Source organism: Corapipo altera, unplaced genomic scaffold (genome assembly GCF_003945725.1).
Source record: "Corapipo altera isolate COAL_440 unplaced genomic scaffold, ASM394572v1 79, whole genome shotgun sequence".
Lineage (NCBI taxonomy): Eukaryota > Metazoa > Chordata > Aves > Passeriformes > Pipridae > Corapipo > Corapipo altera.
This window is the reverse complement of record NW_020884927.1, coordinates 2540044-2557078: the sequence shown is the minus strand read 5'-3', so window position 1 is coordinate 2557078 and position 17035 is coordinate 2540044. Positions and strand designations below refer to the sequence as shown.

The 17035-nt window shown below is 50.5% G+C and overlaps 1 protein-coding gene across 3 annotated transcripts; it reads left to right on the top strand.

Moving 5' to 3' along the window:
- The first annotated feature begins 484 nt into the window (after positions 1 to 484).
- Positions 485 to 16829, top strand: SCYL3 (SCY1 like pseudokinase 3). Of its 3 annotated transcripts, none has more exons than XM_027658609.1 (14): positions 485 to 609; positions 4011 to 4287; positions 5146 to 5331; positions 5994 to 6107; positions 6874 to 6930; positions 7619 to 7721; positions 8277 to 8388; positions 8737 to 8814; positions 10215 to 10354; positions 11100 to 11287; positions 11603 to 11774; positions 13604 to 13747; positions 14334 to 15046; positions 16376 to 16829. In XM_027658609.1, the coding sequence occupies exons 2-14, from the start codon at positions 4123 to 4125 to the stop codon at positions 16436 to 16438; spliced, it is 2235 nt and encodes a 744-aa protein (XP_027514410.1). In that variant the 5' UTR covers positions 485 to 609; positions 4011 to 4122; the 3' UTR covers positions 16439 to 16829. The 3 variants fall into 3 exon arrangements, with proteins under 3 accessions (XP_027514410.1, XP_027514409.1, XP_027514408.1); XM_027658608.1 differs by lacking the exon at positions 485 to 609 and adding an exon at positions 1150 to 1206; XM_027658607.1 differs by lacking the exon at positions 485 to 609 and adding an exon at positions 1673 to 1790.
- The last annotated feature ends 206 nt before the right edge of the window (positions 16830 to 17035 follow it).

The window sequence follows — 17035 nt, the reverse complement described above, 5'->3', positions numbered from 1 at the left end:
CCCACAGCCCAGACCACCTGTGTTAAACACGCTGCCCTGGCCATTAAATCTGTGTCTAGACGAGGCCACGGGTATGGGCTGTGCTGCTGGTTCAGAGTGACTGAGCAAACCACATCCTCACGTCCTGGCGCTGCAGGAAACTGGAATAACACCGGCGATACGAAAATAGCGTGTGAAAAGCCCAGACCTCCCACCACTCTGGAGTCATTCCTTTCAACCTTCACTCTGCTGTCCAAAACACTCACGTGAAATCTCTCCCCAGAGTCACTTTACGCTGCAGCGCGGAGAGCAATTAGTTTTAATGGCATTAAATGGATCTCCTCGCGCAGGAGGTGCACTGCCGACTGTGTCAGACAGACCACCTGCCTCGCTGCCACCCTGCCGGCCCCGGTCCTTGGGCTGGCGGGGAGGGTGGCACTGGGTGCCCTGTGGTGGCCACGTGGAGCTGTGGTAGGAAATCAGCCCAGGACACGGCCCAGCGGACAGGAGGGACTGGGGCTGCGGGCAGAGCCGGCAGGGCACGGGGGCGACAAAGACATTTAAAACTGTCCTTTGAAAGGGACACAGCGGTGCTGCAGCGTGTCCTGAAAGTTCTAGAAAATATGTCTGGTAAGGAACGTCTGAGGGAGCTGGGGGTGTTCAGTCTTGAGGAGGCTCAAGGGGGACCTCAGTGGTCTCTACAGTTCCCTGGCAGGAGGGTGGAGGGAGGTGGGGGCCGGGTTCTTCTACTGGGCCTGCAGTGAGAGAACAGGAGGAAATGGCCTTAAGATGAGATTCATATTAGATACTAGAAAAAGTTTTTTCACTGTTCGGCGGCCAGACATTGGAATGGGCAGCCCAAGGGGTGGTGGAGTCACCATCCCTGGAGCTGTTTAAGAGGTGTCTGGATCTAGCGCTGGGCGATGTGGTTTAGGGGCTACAGTGGCAGTGCCGGGTGAACGGCTGGACTGGACGATCCTAAAGGTCTGTTCCACCCCTGATGGCTCCACGGTCCTGTGACTCCACGACTCCAAAGGCGCCCCGGGGCAGCCTCGCCCTCACCCAAAATGGCCGCCGCCGCTTCGCGGGCCGCGCCCCCGCGCGGGGTGACGGCGCTTCGCCCTCCGGCCGTGAGGGGGCGCGCGCGGGGCGGCGCTGCCGGGACGGAGCGGGCGGAGCGGCGGCCGCGGGCCCAGCGGCACCGGCACCGCGGGCCGGGCCGGGCAGGTGCGGGGAGAGGGGGCTTGGCGGGGGCTGCTGTGGGTCTGGCCGGCCGGGGGGCGGTGGGTGGGGTGGGCAGGGCCGAGCCGGGCCCGGCCGGAGCGCGGTGTGTGAGCCGCGGGCGGGACGGGCGGCGGGGCTGAAGGTCGCGGCGCTGGGCAGGGAGCACATCCCGCGGTGGCGGCTCTGGCCGTGCTGTTCCCGCAGCCGGCGGTACCCCGTGTTCTCGGGGAGTCCAGGTGTCAAACGCGGGCTCTTCCCAGTTCCACGGTAGAGGCGTCCTTCGGGAGGTGCAGTAAAGCCGGGCTCCCTCCCCGCGGGCTGCTGAGCGCCCACCTGCCGGTGTTCGTGCCCTGCGTGTACGGGAGTCCGGGTGGACACTGGCAGGTGTCACTTTGGGAAACCCCTGCCTTTGGGAGCAAAGCCCCCAGCACCTCCGAGAGCACTTCCAGGAGGCTCTGCTAGCCTGGGAGGTGGCGGAAAAGGCGTGTAGAAAACCAGGAACTGCCTCCCTCCGAGCTGTGGAGCGCCAGGGCTCGTGTGTGTTTCGGGTGAATACCGTGCACAGGTGTCAGCCACCCATGAATAAGGTAAATTGCAATTCCACTTCTTTGTGGCAGGAAACCCACGTTGTCCTTAACTCCCAGTCCCTCTGGCTTTCCCTGCCGGGCTCATCTCCATTCCAGGGTGTGCTGTGTGCTACATCTAATGCTCCTGTTTACAATTTATTGAAGATAAGATGTGAAAGGATTATAATGTGGGCAGTGCTCTTAACTCATACAGCAAATGTGGGTCCTTGCACAGTGTCGTTGTGTGAGTGATGTTTTACTTCAGCATTCAAGAGTTCAGTTTTAGCCACACCTGGGTATAGATCTTTGCAGATGCTTTTGCCTGCTGGAGTTTCAGCAGCCAAAAATAAGCTGGAAAACATGGGTTGTGGTTCACTAGGCTGCTGTTGTCACTTGGCTGTGTGAAGGTGCTCAGTATTTGATCCTGAGAATTGCTGGGCTCCTCGTGAGAGGAGGTTGTCTGGAGAGGGGGATGTGTATTTGGAGCTGTCTGTCACAGAGCAGCAGCCAGGGAGATCAGTTATGAAATAACTCTGATGTTATAATATTCAATGTAAGAAGGACATGGAACTGTTTGAGCAAGTCCAGAGAAGGACCATGAAGTTGATAAGGGGACTGGAGCACCTCCCCTATGGAGACAGGCTGAGAAAGCTGGGGCTGTTCAGCCTGGAGAAGAGAAGGTTGTGTGGAGACCCCACAGCACCTTCCAGTGTCTGAGGCGGCTACAGGGAAGCCAGAGAGGGACTCTTTGTCAGGAACTGTAGTGACAGGACAAGGGGGAATGGGTACAAATTGAAAGAGGGGAAATCTGGGTTGGATATACGAAAGAAATTCTTCCCTGTGAGGGTGGTGAGGCCCTGGCACAGGTTGCCCAGAGAACCTGTGGCTGCCCCATCCCTGGAAGTGTCCAAGGCCAGGTTGGATGGGGCTTGGAGCAACCTGGGATAGTGGAAGGTGTCCCTGCCCATGGCAGGGATGGTTGGAACAAAATGATCTTCAAGGTCCCTTCCAATCCAAAGCATTCTGTGATTCTGTTCCTGAACAGAACCCACATTCTGTGGGTGTCTCTGAAGTCAAATATGTTCATATGTATTTGGAGGAACGTGAGGTACCAGGTCAGACCAGATACTTAAGGACTTTCAGGTGTCCTGAGTGAAATCTGAGAAATCATTGAAGTAGAACAAGCAAATGAGGCACAGCTGGGAAGAGCAGAGAATGCAGAGAAATGCCCTGGACTGTGCCCAGGAGCAGCAGTGGTGATGCACACAGGTGAGGAGGGTTAACCAGGGGGAGCCAGGGCAGGGCTTCCAGGTTCTGACTGGAGAGGAAACCCTTCTGTCCAGGGGCAGCAGAAATATTTTTGTGCCAAGGAGTTCACAAAAATTCTGTTAAAGGAATTGGTGCTGAAAAGGTGCAGATCCACCCCTGACAAAATGCTTGGGAGTGGTCAATTTTCCCTCCACTTTTCCCAAAAGCTCAGGTGCTGCTCTCTCCTGATTCCTGACGAAGGTTTGCTGACTCCTGTGTGCAGACCGCTCCAGGGTCTCACCCGTGATCACAAGCCTGATGACGGAGCATGTGCTTGGTCAGTGTTTTGCAAAAGAGCCTCTGCAATCAGCGTGTTTGTTTTACCGGTTTTGTATGCAAGGAAACAGCACAAAAATCTGTGTCAGCCTCTTCCTGACGGGCTGTGGGAGGAAGGAAGGGTTGGCAGGCAGATGGAATATTTGTCAGAGGGAGAGAAGGTAATCAGGGGGAAAAGCGTGCTGCTGGAGGAGGTTACCTGGCTATAGGTAACCTCCTGAAATCCTTCCTCCTTCTCTGGAATCCACCCTGGCTTGGAGAATTGAAGAATGGTGTTTTTAAGAAGGCCAGGGGCTCCTTGTGCCCCGAGGTGGTGGCAGTCACAGTTCCTAACTGCTGACTGTGCTTAATCTGAATTAAGCACCTGCAGTAGGTGTCTGTGACTGGGAATGTTGTGGATCCTGCTTTTGGTGGGTTCTCAGCTTGGCAGCCAGGTCAGGGATCAGTTGTGGATGCTGCACTGTGTGTCAGAGCTGGTGGTGATGCTGGCACAGGTGCCAGCACAGTCCAAGCCCCAGAGCTGAGAGCTGCTCACCTGCTGATCTGAACCCTTCTGTGGACATTTGGTTTCCTTTCCAAAATAAACATTGGTGATTTTATTATGACCCTTAAGCTGAAGTAGGATGAGATTCTTCATGGCTGTTTCATGTTTTGCAGAAAATGCTCTGAAGGTGACCTGGACAGCGCCCGCCGGAACTGAATCTGTCTGAAAAAGGTCCTCCTTCCCCCAAAGGCCTGTTGGTGGTCAGGAGGGGAACCTGTGCAAGGGATGGGCTCGGAGAACAGCGCTCTGAAGAGCTACACTCTGGAGGAGCCGCCGTTCACGCTGCCCACGGGACACACCGTCTGCCCGGCCGTGCTCCAGGATGGCAAACGCGCCTCCGTGTTCGTGTACAAGCGGGAGAACGAAGATAAGGTTAATAAAGCTGCCAAGGTACTGGAGCCTGCCTGGGACAGACTTGTCACAGCTGTCCCTCCCTTTTATTGGGAGGGTGGGAATTGGTGTGCAGGGGTCAGACCGTGGGGCGGGAGGGCAGGAGAGGAGGTGGGAGCTGACCGTGGCGGTGCAGGGGGGCAGGAGGGGTTGGCAGCTGCAGAGCTCATGGTGTGCTGTGCAATGTCAGCAGTGTGGGAAGGAATGGCCACACAGCAGTACCTGCCTGCCTTGGCAGAGGGCTGGTCTCTTCCTGCAGATGTAAGTCAGAGGGTCTTTCTTGGGTGGATCCACCCAAAATACCATTTTTATTATGACTGAGACATTCTTTTGTTCTATGTAAGACTTTTTCCTTCCAGTAACTGAAGGGAACTGACAAGAAAGATGAAGAGGAACTATTTACAAGGGGCTGTAGTGACAGGACAAGGGAATGGCTTTAAACTGACAGAGGGCAGGGTTAGATTAGATACTGGGAAGAAATTCCTTCCTGTGAGGGTGGTGAGGCCCTGGCACAGGTTGCCCAGAGAAGCTGTGGCTGCCTCGTCCCTGGAAGTGTTCAAGGCAGGGTTGGACAGAGCTTGGAGCAACCTGGTCTAGTGGAAAGTGTCCCTGCCTATGGCAAGGGGGTGGAATGAGATGATCTTTATTAATGTCCCTTCCAACCCATGCCTTTCTATGACTCTGTTTCAATGTATTATAACAAGTTCTGCAGTGAGTGAGTGTGCTGGGTGGTTGGGGAGGAGCAGGGGTGGGCTGTCTAAATTCAGTGAGAAAACACAGCTAAGGGTACAGGACTGAGCTCTGCAGCCAGAGGAGCTGCCCCGGGTGAGATCTAACAGATGCCTTTGTTTCTGGAAGCACCTGAAAACCTTGCGCCATCCTTGCCTTCTGCGCTTCCTCTCTTGTACCGTGGAGGCAAACGGGATCCACCTGGTCACAGAGCGGGTGAAGCCTTTGGAGCTGGTCCTGGAGACACTTTCTTCTGCCGAAATCTGCGCAGGGATCTACGATGTGCTGCTGGCACTCATCTTCCTCCATGACAGGGTAGGTACCCCTGGCAGCAGCCAGCAGGCTTTGGAGGGAGTCAGATGAAATGGGACAGGAGAGCACCTGGGCTTGTCTGGGTGAGTCATTTCTGATTCCTCCCAAAAAGCAGACACGTGCCCCACAGTTCTTTTAGGCTGCAACTGCTAAAATCATTGGCTGCTTTGTGGGAGGAAGGGTAGTTGAAAGTGCTGTGGGGTTTGGAAGTAAGGAAGCAAGCAGTTCTCAGTTCATGAATCTGCTTGCAGTGCTTCTTGCTTTAGGGAGATGAGATTGCTCAGCCTTGGCATTTGTTTACAGCTGTCATGCCGTGTCAGAGATGGGTGTCACTGCTCTCCTGATTGAGCACTGTGTGTTTGTCCAGGACTGCAGTTAAATCCCAGCTCAGACTGTAGCTCTGGGGCTTTGTGTTCACAGTTGGAGAACTTCCCTGGATTTACAGTTTTGTTACAGGGGCTGTGACAACCAGGTCTTTGTCTGCTCTGAAACTCTGGTCCTCCTGCCTGGCACCTGCTAATCACCTACCAAATCCCAGAGGACTTTTGGAACTGTGCTTTTTGGCAGCTTTCCCTCAGCCCCTCACAGCACCTACTTAGTACTGGTTAAGATTTTACATCTCCATCTATCCCGAGTCTGTTATTCTTTTTTTTTCTGTGTTCTAGGGAAACCTAACACACAACAATGTCTGTTTATCATCTGTGTTTGTGAGTGAGGATGGGCACTGGAAGCTGGGAGGAATGGAAACAGTTTGTAACTTCAGTGAAGCCACCCCGGAGGTAAGAGCCAAGCCAAGTGCACCCTCGGATGCCCAGGAGAGGATTCCTGGCCTGTGGAAAGTGGCCATCTATGAACACGAAGGCCCAAGTCCTTCCACTTAGCTGGATTTACTATTAAGTGTGTTGGTTCACTTCCAGCTCTGTCCTGAATCTTTTCTCTAAGGACACCATAACTATAAACTACAATATCTACACAAATTAGTTCCCCATTAACCAAAAATAGATACTTTTCTAAGGGACACTGCTGGCTGAAGAGTGAGAAATCTTTGCTCCTCTGGACTTACTGAAAAACAAATTAAAAAAAAAAAAAAAGCTTTAGTGTGAAGCTGGAAGATCCAGATTGAAATTAATCAATAAGGGAAATAATTTAAATGCCTCCTCAGCTTTTGCTGCTGGCATCTTATCTGCATATTAGGAGAACAATTCCTGGTTTATTCCTGCTGCCTGCTGTGCAGATCCCTGCTGCAGGCTGGCACTGTGTCACAGATGCACATTGCCTTTTCTGCCAGAGGATCTACAAACCCTTCACGACAAGTTGGCTATGAGGCCCCGAAGCTGCTTCCTGTCAGCTTGGTGCTTCCCACCTGCTCCATTGGGATCTCCCCTCGGGCAGAGCCAAGCACAGCCTGCCCTGGGTGCCAGGGGAAGGGGCAGGGGCAGAGCTCCTTCCACCCCTGAGCCCTGGCCCGTGGGGACACCCTGCTCTGCTGCTTGGCACAGGTGAGTGAGGGAGAGGCAGCTCATGGCCCTCTTCTTCTCCTTCCAGTTCCTCTGTCAGGTCAGGTCCGTACGAGACCAGTCGTGCATCCCCTGCGAGGAGATGGTGAGTAACAGAGTAACAGCACCTGCTCCAGGAAGGTCCTGCTGGCAACAAATAAAAGTGTGATGTTCAGGATATATATTTTCATTTGTATGTTTTATTTCCTTGTGCCTAAATGGCATGGAAGTGACTCTTGGATAATATCTGACATTTCCTTGTCCCCTCTTCTATCCCATGCCTGGTTTGGGAATGGTGTTAGGCAGAGGGAATAATATTTTTCCAACACTTTGCGTTGCAGCTTTAATGCTTCGAAGTCACCAAAGCCATGCAAAAATGACAGAGTAGTTGCTGAGATTGCCCAGATCACTGCAGTCCCATGGTTGTGGAGCTCTTCTAACAGCCTTTTTTCCACCCATTAGTCACTTCCTTCCCATTGAGAATCCTTGGAGTTGCTTATGCTGAAGGAACACTCTTTCACTCTCTAATTATCACCTGTTTCCATAGAAATGCTGAAAGCTGTTGCCTGCCAACATCCATTGGGGAGTTGTTGCATTGTGATGTAGTTGCTCCTTTGGGTTATAAATTCCCCAGTGGAGTTTTTTTTAGCATAATATTCTCCTTACAGGGTATGCTTTGGTGCTATAAAAAGAACTGGGGACTGTATATGGCAGGGGGTGGGAATAGACACTCTTGGAAATTACCAAGTACTTAATTAAGTTCCTTTGCTGATGTTTTTTGGTTTTATTTTCAGTCTGCAGATTTCAAAATCCTGCCCAGCAGCTACGGGCATGCAAGGGATGCCTATGCCTTTGGAACAACAGTTGAAAATCTCCTGACTGTCCTCAATGACCAGGGTGAGGAATGACACCTGTTCATTTTGCTGTGGACAGGCCTCTGTGGCTTATTCCTTGTGTGTGTCGAGCCATTCACCTTCTGTGGCAGCAGTGCCACGGCTTCAGTGGCCAGTGTTGTTCTTTGTGTTTGCTGGGCTAAATGCAGGCCTTGGCTTCTCCTGTGTTCCCCTTTTCCTGCATTTGGATGTGGTCAGGTGTGGCTGGAGGTCACCATGTGCCACAAGCATTCCCAAACCTGCTCTGGTTCTGCCCTACCGGCTGCCTCTCCCAGGGTTGTGGATGTGGCACGTGGGTCTCGAGTGCCACAGCTGAGCAGGGGCTGCCACCTTCCAGCGGAGAGGGAGCAGGAAGCTTCTTGGGAGGACAGTAGCACTCCTTGGAGCCCCAATGGCCAGGCAGCTTAGGAAGAGAAATAGAAGTGCTATTTTTCCCTTGCTTTTGCAATTTTGCTATAAATTAATGTGAAAAATAAGTTTTGGGGAGGGTGGGGGACTCCTAAATGTATCTAGTTCAACATTGAGAGAGAAATCTAACTGTGGGTGCTCTGGATTTCAGTTTCAGCAGATATCCTCTCCAGCTTCCAGCAAACCTTGCGCTGCACACTGCTAAACCCAGACCCAAAGTGTCGTCCACCACTGTCCAGCTTATTGTCTCACGAGTTCTTCAGGTAAGGACAGGAGTATGAGGCCTTTCTTGGCCTTGCCACTGCCTATTTCTGTCTTGCAGAGCATTACTTTGGTGAAGGTGTGGGATGGAAGTGCAGATTTAATCCCTGTCTCTTACAGGGATCTTTGACAAAGAGACTCCTTAAATTAAGAAATTGTTACCAGCCTTCCCAGTGAGGTGCTGAGCAGCAGCTTTCAGGTGTCACCTCCACGCTGGCATTCTTGATCCACCAGATCAAGACTTGCACCCCTCTGTGTAGTTCCCTCTGCTGAATGAATGGTGGGGATTTGCAGTCACTTCATTGTGGATGGTTTAAACATCACTTGCCAACCTCTGTCTTTGTGTTTAGGAATGATTTTCTGGAAGTCGTGAATTTTCTGAAGACCTTAACACTAAAGTCTGAGGAGGAAAAAACTGAGTTTTTCAAGTAAGTGAACGAACTGTAATCTGGAAGTTTCTTATTTCAGACATACTTGTGCCAAATGGATTGGGGGGGACCTGGGAGGGCTTGTGCCCAGAGGTACCTCCTCAGCTGGCAGATTTTGGTTGCTTTGGCAGAACATTGTTTGCTCTGTACCACTTTGGGTACTCCAGGCAAAGTAACAATTGCATCAAAGAGGAAGCTCTTTGCCTTCTCCTTTCCCAGTTCTTTGTGAATGGTTTGGTGTTTGGGAGGAGTACCTGCTGGGCAATGTGTCTGCCAGTGAGGGGGTTTGCAATAAGACTTGCTGGATGAATTAGTCCTGTGGTGCCAGCCCTGCCTGGCTGAAGCTGTAGTGGGTGTCTTGGCTGCAGTCGTGGAGCATCTTGAAGGAAATCCAGCTGTTCCCCAAGAAGTTTTCTATAAGGGAATCTTCTGTGTAATCATGGCATTACCTGGGCCTGAAAGGGGGAGAAGCTGGGTTTTTCCTTCTTTTTCCACGTAAAAGAGCCCTGGTGTTGTTACAGAGCTATCTTCCTGCTTGTTTTATACTTCTATGGCCACCAGCACTTGTTTTTCCCTAGTTTGAGGCTTGAGTGGAGGAAGTAAGAGGAGAAAGGGGATCTCAGCAGGAGCATTCAGAACAGTTCCCACTATCTCTGTGTCAGCAGTGTTTGCTGAGGGAGGGAATGAACACTTGGCTTCAAGATAGGGCATTGCTGCCCCTTTATCAAGCAGAGGGGCTTTCACAGCATGTGCACCTTTCTCTTCATCTGCTCCAGGCCTAGAGAAAAGCAGTAACTGTTCATGATACTTTAAAAACAAAAATCCTACAAGCGGGAGCAGTTGCACAGAATTAAACTCTGTGGCATAAATAAATAAACCCATTCCACACTCTTCTGGCCACCTCTAAAATGCATCAGATGGAAGTGTTTTCAAAATGGGATTCCTTTATGCAAGGGCAACTTCCTTTGGGTGGTGGGAAGAACAGCCTTTCCCAGAGCAGTAGGAAAATTCTTCTGATGCACCAGGGTGTGGGGTGAGAGGAAAGCTCCCTGCTGCAGTTTTGGCCGTAGCTCTTCATGGGAGATGCCAGCTCTGAGGCAGTTTGATGCCCCAGCAGCTTCCTGTGCCAGTTGGATGTGCTTGTGCCAGCCTGTGATCCGGGTGTGGGGTTTGACAGGATGTGGCTCCGGCTCCTGGTCTGTGTTATCTCTGCCTGAAGCCCCAGGCGGGAGCAGAGCCTTGTCCGTGTAGGTCAGAGCACAGGCACAGGGAGAGGCTGCCCTGGGACACTGTCTCTAGGAGACGAGTCAGACACAAAAGGGGGAAAGTGATATTAAGGGAATCAGGCCTAAATGCATGGAAAGCTGCCTTGATACTAATTGCTGTCTCCTGGAATGCAGATTCCTGCTGGACAGGGTGGCTGGCCTGTCAGAGGAGCTGATAGCATCACGGCTGGTGCCTCTTCTACTCAATCAGCTCGTGTTTGCAGAACCTGTAGCTGTCAAGAGTTTTCTTCCTCATCTGCTGGGCCCAAAGAAAGGTGACCTTTAAATACTTTGTCGTCACAATTATTACTGACAAGTTTGGAATGGATTCAGGGTGGTTGTTTCATTGAATCAAGGGAACAGTGATGTTTCTTTAACCAGACCAAGTCCTGTAACATACAGAACTGGAAAGGACAGTTATCTGTGCTTCCTTGTTTGCAGTACTTTCCACTGTTCTGCTGATGCTGGGAGGAGAATTAGGAAAGGCCTGGGCTCTCTCCCAGGTTTGTGTGTCACCCCACCCTGCCACCCCAGGGTCTCACTGTGTATCCCTCTTCTCACTTTTCCCCTGCCTGCCCTTTTTCCTTCTGTCCCTGCACTCGTTCACCTCTAAGGGCACTCAAGTCTCCCCTCCTTTCCCCTGTGAGAGGTGTTCACTGTGTCTTGTCCCCAGCTATCTCTGTTCCTGCTCTTTGCCTACCCTCTCTTAAAGTTGCTTAAAACTTATTTAAAGTCTTAAATAGCTACTGGTGTTTCAGCCGAGCAAAGCTTCTCTCAAGACCGTTTGACCTTCCATGTTCAGAGCCAGAGCCATGGAGCAATGGACAAGTGGCACTGTTTCCTCCCCTCCCTCCCATCTCTGACACAAGCAAGCTGTGTTGGCAGCTGACACAGCCTCAGACCTGGCAGTGGGGCGACACTGTCACCCTCAGCTGTGATGGTTTCTCAGTCAGGAGCTTTTGGATGAGCTGTCTTTCCTTGTTGAAGCAGCCTTTTCCCATCTCCACCTTTCTTCCCTAGAGCAAACCGGAGAGAGCCAGACCAGCTGCCTCCTGTCACCAGCCTTGTTCCAGGCACACGTGATCCCTGTGCTGCTGAAGCTGTTTGAGGTTCACGAGGAGCACGTCCGGATGGTGCTGCTGTCCCACATCCACGCCTACGCTGAGCTGTTCTCCCGGGAGGAGTTGAAAAACATCATATTGCCACAGGTTAAGAACAGCAAACCAATAGGTGGTATATCCTGGAGTATGGGGTTTCACGGAATCACAGAATGGTTTGGGTTGGAAGGGACCTTAACAATCATCTGGTCCAGCCCCATCCAGGCACTGGGATCAGCCACCCTCTTTAGCTTGTAGCATGAAGTCGAAGGCTGATTTTATGCTACAGTATAACATCCATCTCCTGAGAGCTGTGGGGGGGTCAGAAATGAAATGTGCTACATTGAATGTGTAACATTTTAAAGGGGAAGGTGGTGAAAAAGCAGAATTTCTGTTGTTGGTAACATCACTGTGTTGTTGGTGCAGGTGTTGCTGGGCCTTCGAGACACCAGCGACTCGATCGTGGCGATAACGCTGCACAGCCTGGCAGTGCTCGTGTCCCTGCTCGGGCCTGAAGTGGTTGTAGGTGGAGAAAGAACCAAGATTTTCAAAAGCTCTGCACCAAGTTTCATGAAAACTGCTGATCTCTCCCCAGAAGGTAAAAGACACGGTCAGAGTGTCCTTGGGATTCTTGCCCGTTCTGTCCAAGCAGCGTAGGCAGAATTCCTTGGATGATGAATCCATTGCTGGTGACAGGTTAATTGCAGAAAAAGCTAATTTGCAGCCAAAATTCAGTTTTAAGTTAGGTGCTATTTGTAGATACAGAATTGATATCAGAAGAAGGGTTACATAAAAGTATTTTAAATATAGGAAATATATGGGGGAAAATTTAAATCTCCTCTTAAGAATCCCTGTAAGTAAAGGAGATACAGTGTTTGAGTGTGTGTTTGGTGGAAAAACTGTAGAGCCCTTCTAAAGGACTTATACAGACAGTTGTTTTCATATTCCCTTTGTCCTTCCTGTTTTTAAAAATAGTAAATCTCACCTTCTTCCCCCAATTTCTATTCATAGATTGGAAAAGGAATACGAACTTCCCTATTTTATCAGCTCTCTGGAGGCTTTTCAGCTAATCCAAGTGAAGACAGTAGCCCCTGCACCTGCTAGATAACTTGGAACCAAGTGTACTAAGGGAAAGCTTTTCTGGATATTGAAACATAAGGATGTTTGTAACTGGAGGGAAGAATCAGCACTTGTGCTACTTTAGACATACAGAGACCAAATGAAATGCATGACAGTTCAATTTAAGTATAAATGTTTGCTTCCTGTTTGTGTGTGTACTGACAGCTACCACCCTTTATTAAAATCTGTGGATGGCTCATTGCATTAGTTTCTTTACATCATTTTAGTAGACTGTAGTAAATAAACCCCTTTGGATTGCATGTGGAAAACAGGTTTATTTTTCAGAATATATTTAAAATTAGACCTGATTTAACTATTGATAAACAACAAAAAACCCACCTTTGTCTTCAACAGTGAGTAATAATCTGCAAAAAGCAGCACTAGAAGCTGAACACATAAGGCTTAACAAGCTGTGTGCTTAAGCCCCTCAAAGGATGTGCCCTTTATCAGGGGCACTGTGGGGAGGTGGGGGGGTCTGTTTGTTCCTTGCAGTCCTTTCTCATGCCATGGGCTCGTGTCTGTGGTGGCACTGGTAATGCCCAGCCTAGGCAGGCACAGCTGGGGACACAGGTGAGCCCTGGGGGAGTAGGTGCAGTGCTGGCCCGAGCTGTGCCACTCTGAGGTGGTGGCAACAGGGCCCCACACGGCCCAGGTGACTCAGCACCCCTGCTGACCAGAGCCTGCAGCTCCCCAGAATGAACTGCAGCTGGATGCTTGCCAAGCTGTCCTTCAAACACGTGCCTGGGCAGCTCCAGAGCGTGGCCTTGACTGCCCACCACCCCCCCTCACCTCAGGTGTGACAGGAGGGCAGCCTTCAGGGTAGAGATTCTCATTCCTGGGAGCTGCTGTGCCTGTGCCCAGGCATGGAGGAGGGTTTGTGTAGAGTCATGAGTTTGTTTATGCTTGGAGTTGTCCTGACTGAGTGCAGTGCTTTTGTAAGAGGCAGGTACCAGGGGATTTGTGATGCCATGGAGTGCAGCAGTTGGGATTTTGGATCCAGCCAGCTGGCAGACAGCATTTTTAAAGCATCTGCTCTGATCATAATCACTTTGTTCATTGTGTGTTTTTTGAAAGAACATCTCAGCAAAGACTGACCGTGTACAGTTGCCATAACTTTGTACTGGCAAGAGTTGTAGGCAGCAGGAACAGAGGAGTATTGTGTTATCCATGGATCAGGAGGTGCAGCTGTCGGATTGCCGTGCCAGGCTTCAGTGTAAATAAGAACATTCCAATGCTGGGGGCAGTTTCAGCTAAGACTGACAACACACCTTGTGGACTTGTGTCCTTCCTTTTCTTTTCTCCTGGCAGATTCCCCCAGTCACGTTGTGAGCAATCAGAGAAATCAAACCTCCCGGCCCTTGAAGAGCAATTCCAGCTTGTTCCCCATCTCTGGAAATGTACCTGTCAAGAAGCTTTCTGGGCGACAAGACAATCCCCTGGCTTTAAAGACAGGTAAAACCTAGTCCTGGTGCTTCCTTCTTGGAAATCAAGTGTTCCACAAATTAAGTGTTGCTTGAAAAATGTTAGTTTTCCCCATGTAATGATCTGAAAGATTCAGTGAACCACAGAAGGCGACAGTGATGGCAGGAGAGTGTGACCCTTGACATGCTAGGGAATAGCTGTCTGGGAAGCAGAGATACACAGACTGGCTGGGTGGCTTTGAGTTTGTGTTTCCTTAGGGCAGGTTCTGTGATGTGCTTTCACCCCCCTCACAGCAGATATCACAGCAGCTACCCTGGATTTACAGGTCAGCTCATTCTGACAGTCAAAGCCAACTCTGTTTCCTTCCATGGCCTTTTCTCAGTCACCTGCTGCTCAGCAGTTGGCAGTGTATTGCCCAAGGGCTTGGAGGAGAATTCCCTCCTTTACAAGGAGGAAGGTGTCAGGGCTTTCTCATCTGAGAGGAGCTTTCTTTCCAACCGGTTACTGGCTGGTTCCCATGCCAGGTGCTGCCCGTGATCTCAAGGAGCTTTAGGGACAACTCTGTTTCTGCACTTGCTCTCTTGAAATGAGTATGTAACATCTTTGTCTTCCACAGGTGAGCAAGGCACTCAGCCCTCCCTGAATGGAATTCCTGGAAGCATGACTAAACTGAATAGCAGGAGCTCTTTGACTACCTCTGAAAAGCCAGCAGAGGAGTGGCCAGACTGGAGCGAGCCAGAGGAGACAGACACTGAGAAAACTGTGAACATTCAAATTCAGCCCCGAGAGCTGCAGGGCAGTGTGGGACCTTATTTTGCTGATCATGATGTAGATGAGAAGCCCTGGGATGACTTTGAGCCCAGGAGCCCCAGTCCTAAATTGCCCTCAGGGAACTGCCTCACTGTGACACAAGCTGATGCAGTTGGAAGGCCGAGGCCTCTGCCAGGTACTCATCAACTGAGCAAGGAATTCAAAAGCCTCAGACTGAGTCCCCCCACAAAGTCCTGCCCTGGGAACAGCTGGAGCAATGACAAGTGGGACCACCAGGACCAACTGGAACAAACTGTGCTGCCAAAACCAACCTCTCAGGAAAGGTTGAAGTCTTCATCAGAGAATGGCCTGGGAGAAGAGTTCACGATCAAAGTGAAGAGGAAACCCGTGCAAGACCCTGAACTGGACTGGTTTGCTGACATGATCCCAGACATTAAACCTTCTTCTGCTCTCCTGATTTTACCTGAGGCCAGGACAGAAGCAGTTGATCCCACTCCCTCGGGTGCCTCCCAGAACGTGCTGTTTTCATCCAAATTTGCGGCAGCTGATGGGATTGAGGTAAGAGGCTCCAGGCAGGGGGTGTCAGTGACTGCACCCTTGAGAGGATCCCAAAGCACACACAGCACACACAGAGCTGTAGCACCAGCCAGCCCCTTAGTGGAGTGGTGGACACCTGAGCAGGGATCAGGGGCACAGGCTCTACAGATGAGTCCTTCCCTGTGACTACAGGATGCTGAGCTCTGCCTTAGCAGGCACCAGGGAACTCAGTGGGCCATTCATACAGCAGCAAGAGGGCTGTGTTAAGTAAGACTGAGGGAATGGACTCAACTTGTACACTACCAGAAGTACTGACTAAGGAGTTTTAACTCCAGCTTTTACTCTGTGTTGCTGTATCCTGGATGCAGGAATCCTACACTTCGTTAGGGAGAGTCTTAACAAGGCTGGATCCTGCTGCTGAATAGGCATGGTCCCAGCACCAGCAGAAGGGCCTTTCAAGCACAGGGGGTGCTCAGGACTTACTGTTGCTCTTGGTTCTTCTAGGAAAACCTAAAAGCATTGTCAATTAAAAACCAGAAAAGCGGAACCTCTGGATTACAGAGTGAAGTTTTCTGGGTGCTGTATTTTCATGGAAGAATAGCTGAAACATTTCTCTGTTTCAGAGAATCAGGGGGGTTATAATTTTTTTTTTCTTTTTAAGAAATCAGGTTAAATCCCTGTAGGCACTTCCTGGAGACTCCAGAGACAGCTGCTGTTTCCTAGCAGGGGAGGCAACACTCCCAACACTGCCACCTGACTGTGTACCCTTCGTTAGGGAATAGGTGTTGACTTAAGTTGTTTTGCTCATTCAGCCTCAAGAGAGGTACCCAAGGGTAGCAGGGAGCAGGAGGAGAGCGGCCTGGGATGTAAACTGAAATGTTTACAACATTTGAAAATAGCACAGTGTCCTGTGACAGAAGCACTGTCATGATCTCAACCACGTTTTGGAGGGCAGGGAGGAAAGTCACTTACTAGTGCAGTCAGTGCTGTGTCAGTGTTAGAATACAGCAGGAAAATGGCTGTTTCCTGGGGGGAAAGAAATAATCTAATTTATAGCATTCTTTTTTAATGGAAAGTGGTTTTGGTACAAACAGTTCTTGCATTAATTTTAGGGAAGAAATGTAAGACTCTCCCCCTTAAGTTTGTTTTTGTCTTTAAGGAGTTTCCTGTTGTAGTTTAAAGTTCTTTAAGACCAAATACTGCAACTACTGGCACTTTTATTTTTTGGCATTTTGGATAAATGCTCTGCCATCCCAAGCCACACGGGCTCCTGCCTGGCTCCTGGGGCTGTGCTAAGCACACAAGTACAGTCCACATGCCTTAATGTTTGATAACTTTATGTGATTCTAGGCTGAAGCTACAGGCTGGGGTGAAGAAGAGGAGTTGAACTGGGAAGATGATACAACCTGGTAACGGGATGGAAAGAGACAAAGGCAATTTGTGGTGTGTTGGACCCTGTGCGAGGAGTCGCTGCTTCCCCAGTACCATGGATAAGTACCTCAGTGCTGCTTTTGCCAGAAGGCAGGCACTTGCTGCACAGCCAGCGAGAGCCCGGGGGACCTGAGCTCCTGCCATGGATGCTCCTTCCCAGTCTGTGCCAAAACCTGCAGGGGTGAGGCCTGCACTCAAGCAATATGCCCAGCTGTGGTGCGTGCCACTGCTCCCGGAGAGAGGAACAGCGGGATGGTGGTGAAGGGTGGGATGGGGCTGGCATGCTGCTGGAGGCCAAGAGTGGTGTAAGTGATTGTTCCAGAGCTCATCCCTGCCCTGAAAAACTGCTGACAATAAATGAAAGTCACACTGAGTTCCTTGGTTAATGTGCCTTTTTCCTTTGTTTTTTTTTCCTTCCCACTCCCCCTCCCTGAAAAGTAAAGCCCTTAGAAATGGCTCCTTTTAACTTTTTAGCTAAGAGATGATTTTAAGATGAATGTACAGTTTACTCAACTTATTTATTTCTGTTTATGTAGTTCTGTCAGTGGATGGCACAAGTGGTGCCAGGAACCGTGCAAT

Bases quoted from the DNA above. Each gene is read 5' to 3' on its own strand.
- SCYL3 (XM_027658609.1), top strand. From the start codon at position 4,123: ATGGGCTCGGAGAACAGCGCTCTGAAGAGCTACACTCTGGAGGAGCCG. The intron at 5,332-5,993 runs GTAGGTACCCCT...TCTGTGTTCTAG, and splicing joins TCATCTTCCTCCATGACAGG to GGAAACCTAACACACAACAA. The intron at 15,047-16,375 runs GTAAGAGGCTCC...ATGTGATTCTAG, and splicing joins CGGCAGCTGATGGGATTGAG to GCTGAAGCTACAGGCTGGGG.